Raw genomic sequence first — 6,597 nt, forward strand, 5'->3', positions numbered from 1 at the left:
AAAGAAGATGTATTGATAGAAAAGGTCAATGACTCGTTAGTTCTATGTATATATTATCATTATTAGTCTGGTTGAAATAGAGCAGCGATATTGACAGGTGTTTGACATCCAGGTAAAAATCAATAATTCGTATATAGCCCCACATACATATCTGTGAGCAACGAGGGAAACTTTGCAATGACAGCCTAATCCATTTTCAACTGTCGAGCGATCAATAATTGAATGGTGCAGATATATGTTTTGCTAATGTCTTGGATGCATAGATGTCTAATATTTTCTTGGCAATTTTTGTGTAAAATGTTACCTAAAGGTTTTTCACCCCCCCCCCCCCCCCCCCTCCCCCACCAAAACAAGTAAACAACAAGTCTTGTTTTGATAGTGGATGAATGAACGAATGAAAACAATAGACAAAGAATGAATAAAAGAAACAAAGAATTGAATAGCAAGATCACAAAGCAAGACTATATAGCCATTGGTGAGGTGAATATGAACGAATGAATGAATGCTTTGTGGTGAATGAATGAAAAGAGAATACAGCAACCCTTACCTTATGCTCTCTTGTTTCTTCTTTATATACGATATGTTATATTCCTATAACAATTTGTTTACAACTAGTTAATCTGTATACGCTCTTGCTTCATTTATGACAGGTTTACAATATTGTTGACTATTTATCTACTCTCCCGTGTTTACAGTTCGTTTGATATCTGCACGTTGATTGGTTAATGACCATTTGTACTTGACACTGATTGGTCCAATTATCGGTAGGTTATCGCGTTCACGGTATTAGCACGTGCGTGCGAGTAAAAGTTAAAGGGGTTAACGAACGTAAATAAATGTTATGGTGACCGACCGAGGAATTTCAACTGACGTTTCTATGTTTTAGGTTGGTAAGGAGACGCCCACCCCAAATTTCTTATCATTTGATAAAGGCAAAGAATTGTCTCCTGCCCTACTCGACTTCAAGGCTGAATTACTTAAAACCGATGGACAATTTTCGGTGTGCGAATTTACACCCTTAAACAGTATTATTCATCACTTCCTTGTTTAATTTTCAGTCGGGGCAGTCAAAAAAAGCTAAATCCATATTTCAATGGCTTACATCATTTCTACCTGATATTTCATCATGTGAGCTTATGTTTGATTATCGCGTGGGTACTCCAAATCTTCAATACAATTCAGAAATGAAATGAATGGAGTTTTAGGTCCTACTTTTCTGCACCATGTGGGCTAATGAAGACGCACACCGTCATGCCAGGTGCAATGAGGGAAATTTTGCCAGAACAGCACCATTGGCCCGTTCTTTACTCGATTTCCAACAACTGCAATATCAATCAGAAGGAAATGTCTTGTTGAAAATATTCATCATTGCACACTGCATGATGTATTCAGTAGTATATCGTAATGGGGTAGCAATCTGTCTCTCCCCCCCCCCCCCCCCCCCCCCCCCCGGACAACCACACTGACACCCTTCGATAAGTGACATGTCATGGCCTATTTGGTTGAATAAACAGTTAGTTCGCCTCAATGAATAAAGCTTCAATGGTGTTGGTTTTGTATAAGACTTAGTTTTCCTAATCCTGCAGTTTGACAAGTTTTCAAGGTCGATCCCAGTGAACCACAACACGACCATTTTGTAATTTTTTGACAGTTAATGGAAGGTTAAAGGGATTGTAAAAAAAGGTTTTTTTTTTGGGTGTAGGGGCTTTTGGGTGGACCAATTCATTCCTGGCGACGGGGCTGTAAATAACATCAATTAACAAGTGATCAAGTTCGTTGAAAAGAGAGCAATTATCAGAAATGGGTAGATTAATGATTGTAGAGGCTGGGATAATTGCTAGCTAGTTATATAATATTATATGTTATACACGTATATATATGACAATGACACTTACGTCATGACAACAGGTGTCTGTAATTCACCGACCTTCCCTCTTCAAATAATCTGAGAGTACATTTCATTGAATATATCCTTCGGCAATCCTCGAAAGCTGGGCGCTAGTGCAACTTTCATTGTAGACCGTTTGCACATATATTTCTGCATATTTCAGAAAGTTTTCAAAAACAAATAAAAACTTTATCCTGGGATTCAAAATCCCGAACCATTACACATAAGATGACAAACTTAGTTCCACGGTGAGTAAGGGACACCCGGAAGAGAGAGCATTTCCAGCTTCGGTACGGTAAAGTTTTTGAATTTGACTTGAAAGCTTGAAGCTAGTATATTGAAGAGTGACCTATTCCACATGGGGATATAAGGGGTATGAGGAGAGTAAGGCAAATCACCCCATCAATGTCCTAAATGACCGTCATATCGTATTGTCCCCTCTTAATGACACTGTTATATTCATTAGTAAGTTTTCTATCATGTTATTCAAGGTCCATTACGTCATTCAAGGGCAGTATCAAGGAACAAAAGACATACGCTCAATCGGCAATCTTCGGCAGTTTTCGTTTTATAAAGAGAATTGTCTCATAATCCGATCCAATTAGGCCTCGACTCTAAGATAACTTAATCGTATAATTTATATTAGGAATTCAGCCAATAATCTGCGTAAATCTGAGTGTCAGGATTATATATTTATAGTCAAGGATTAGGTAAAGGAGTTGATAACCGACACCAGGACGACTCTCGGAAGCACTCGTCAATCCTCGACAGTGTCCGTAAAGCTGAGAGCAGAGAGCTGGCAGAACGTTCGTCTCGAATGAAGTCAAGGACACGCGTTCATAGATCAAGGAGTCAAGGACACCAGGTCATAGGTAATAAAGTCAAGGACACAAGTTCTTAGATCATAAAGCTGAGGACATCAGGTCATAAAGTCAAGGACACTGTCCAGGTCATAGGTCATAAAGTCAAGGACACCAGTTCATATGTAAATTTTGACCTGAATCCCAAATGCTGATCAAAAAACCTTCAAAAAAGGAAGTTTTTGAAGAAAATAAAAAGCCAAATTATCAATAATAAGACTTAATACAATCATAATAACTAAGTAACACAGTGTACAATGATGAATCATAATGGAGAAGTGATTTATGTAATAGTATGATGTTATATCACAGTTATAATTTATATATCGGTTATTAACACTGTAAGGCAGCTATAAAACACCCCTCTACTTTATTTTGAACTCACCAACAACAACCAGAAGATTGAATTAGTATGGGTTCCATCGCACGTCTCCATTCCTGGCAACGATCAAGCAGACCGTTGTGCCAAAGAAAGTCTGAGTCTGGAGGATATCGAGCCTGTAGAATACTCCTATTCGGAGTTCTGCAGTATCGTATCTTCTAGGATCAACCAGAAATGGTCTGACATGTTACGGAACCTCGACACCGCAAGATACCAGATTGATCCGAAGATACCAAACCAAACCAAACCAAACCATCCATGTGTAGCCATCTGCAAAGTGGCAACCAGACTCCGGACCAACAACGTACTACGAGACCATCAGTTCAACGCCATTAAATGTCGCTGCGGCCACGTTGCCACAAGGTCGCATATCCTCATTCAATGCACTGAATTGAAACCCGCTCGTAAGCCACTACTAGAGTACCTGGAAACCAACGGCATACCACTAACCATACAGAATGTTTTGGCTCCACCCACGGACCACTGGTATACGATAATGGAACTAGTCTTCCATTTCATAACCAAATCTGTCTTGAACAGATAGGCTAAGATTTTTTTTTATCAAAGTTTCTTAACACTTTTTAATTATATCCAATCACTTTAACAAGTTTCATCGCAGAAATAGAGAACATTTCTCCCCCCTTTTGGGAAAGTTTCCCCCCCCCCCCCCCCTCTTTCCTCCCTCTTTCCTCCCTCTTTTTCTCACTTTCTTTTTTTTTTCTTTTTTTTTCAGGTCTTCGAGTTTTCCAACAGATAACAGATAATCTAACCAAACCAAACCAAACCAACGACTACCATTCGACTACCAATCAACAAGAAATACCATGATCAGAACGAGTTTGGAAGAATGAAGGAGACCGAGTAACTCACGCCACACCATCCAGGGCCGAGTTTCACCGCCATGTCATTCGACCCGACCAGATCTAACGAAGAATCAACAACCAAACCAACAACACCGAATCATCCAATTTGATCCAATCCAACTACCAACTACTACGACTACCAACAACTACCTAGTTTGCGATATCAGCATCCGCTGGAAGCGAACGTTAACTTGTCATCTACCTACCTACCTATTTTGAACTCTTGCAAACATGCATAATAATTAATATAAGCTTAATATGAGCTTTTATTTACAGCTCCTAGACCTTATTTAAGCTTCAACTAATATAGTGATAGAAATTTTCAATGCTTAAATTTTACTTAAACCAAAAATGAATTTTTACAAACCATATTAAACAATTTAAAAAAATTAAACAATTTTTTATTTCACTCACAGCACATCAAATCTCAGCATATCTAGTCAGTTTAGTTTAATTCCTCTACCAGATGAGATACAGACACATTCAAATACAGACAATTTAAATAAAGAATATAAACTGATACTTTCAGTTCAAACTATAAAACAAAACCAGAATCAATACAGCGACAATCATTATAGTATTATAGATACTTATTAACAATAAATAAACATATATACATTATAGATAAAGTCCAATTGAGATAAATGACTTATACCATGGAAATATTAAAACAGAACCTGAAACATGTTTCTGCTAAGGGTTTAATGCTGGCGATGTATAATTGATATATTTCAGCCTGCGTCTCTACTAAAGTTTTTCCAGTACTGGTATGTACTGTGAAGTAACAACATGTTTCAGGTTCTGTTTTACTATTTCTATATTATCTAAGTTGATGTATTGGGCACTATTTAAACAGTTTTAATATTTAGTTATAGTAATTTTTTTATTTATATTTTGTTAACTATAACTTCATCTATCATTACTTTACAAATCAAATTTCTTATTTAAATTTTCAATATATGCTAACACAATTTTATGGTATACTACTCCTTAGTTTTATTACACACTACGTTTCACCAATCTGCATTGTCATCATCAGTTTATATGGTATACTACTCCTGGGTTTTATTTTACACAATGTTTCAACAATTTACATTGTCATCATCAGTTTATTTAGTATACTACTCCTGGGTTTTATTTTACACAATGTTTCAACAATTTACATTGTCAGCATCAGGTGAAGTGAGGCAATTTGGTACAAGAAGGTATATATAGAAGGTAGATATACTTATATCCTATGTTTAGTAAGTGTTTACATCAGTGATAGCCGTTATTAACATGTATCTAGCCTAGCACCATAGATAATTGTGCTCATCCAGATCAGATTCAACTCTTAAACACAAGCTGTCCCTTTTATTTTGAGGGGGAATAAAGAGCAATTGTAATTTGATTGGGCCCAGATGAGCACATATATCTTTGTAATACAATGATTACAAGGGAGTGAGAGTACATTAATTATAATACAATTCATTCATTCAATTGACCTGGACGTCATATTCAATTCATTCATTCAATTGACCTGGACGTCATATTCACTTCGTCATTCAATTGACCATTATAGATACTACTCTAGTATCAACATATGGCATATTGGAGGTAATAGTAGGCCTATTTCATGCTGCCCAAATAATTTCAACAATTATCGCATTATTGCAAAACCCCTTTTCTTGCAATGTACAGATAGAAATCTCGCAAAATCTCTGCAAAATTTCTTTAATGGTACGGTACGCAGATAGAAGTTTAGAGAGAAATCAGCAACAAATAGCTCAGCTTTTTTGGATTTGTTGCCTTTTTTTCTTGGGATAGAAGATAGAATTTCAGTGCTGAATCACATCAAAATCTAACCACCATTTTTTAATCGGTCCTGTTTCTTGCAATTTACACATAGACTTTTAGTGCAACACAGCAAACTTTCCATCCACCATTTTTTAATCAATCCTGTTTCTTACAGTGTACACATACACTTTTAGTGTAACACACTTTCTATCTAACATTGTGAAATTGTGCCTTTTTCATGCAGTGTAATGATATAATTTCAGTTCAGAATGACATTACAGCTTCCTTCCTCTACCCCTGATAATACAGAGATCCTGATTAACCAGTCCTTCAGGTGGAAGAAAAACTGTTAAACCCATTAAGATATCGATTAGAATTGGAGTTATCTACCATAATCTTTACAAACATGACGTCATCCTTCACATACGCAGAGTTTGGATCATCCAGACGCTTCAGGGGTAAAAATAACGGACATCCGCTCGCGATGTTCATTTCTGTTTCTGGTTTCTTGAATGAAGAGCTTGTCGGATCGGGCTTGAAAGTATCTTGTATATGTTCTTTGTTATTCTGGTCTATCATCATTAGAGTTACCTTCTCTTTAAATGGCCATGGCAACAGATTATCAAAATGGCCGCGCATCAAGACGAAAAATAAGGAAATATGCGTCGATTTTCCCATTCCGTCTCCATTGGGATAAAGTCGAGCGCACATTTTATATCCGACATGTCCAGCGTTGGTTGCTGTGTAAAACGTTGGTGAATAAAGACTCGTAGTTTTTCCCGTTACAGCGTCATGTCGTTTCTGTTTAAAGTTACTAATCCTCCATGT

The 6,597-nt window shown here is 36.9% G+C and overlaps 1 protein-coding gene across 1 annotated transcript; it reads right to left on the minus strand.

Annotated features, from left to right (window-relative positions):
* Positions 1 to 6,153: 6,153 nt before the first annotated feature.
* On the minus strand, positions 6,154 to 6,363 carry LOTGIDRAFT_80399 (hypothetical protein; the record flags this gene model as incomplete). The annotated part of the gene is made up of 1 exon (XM_009046290.1): positions 6,154 to 6,363. A coding segment is annotated over one exon (210 nt), but the record flags the coding sequence as incomplete, so codon positions are not given.
* Positions 6,364 to 6,597: the final 234 nt, after the last annotated feature.

Source organism: Lottia gigantea, assembly GCF_000327385.1.
Source record: "Lottia gigantea unplaced genomic scaffold LOTGIsca_10, whole genome shotgun sequence".
In the NCBI taxonomy this organism is placed as follows: Eukaryota; Metazoa; Mollusca; class Gastropoda; family Lottiidae; genus Lottia; species Lottia gigantea.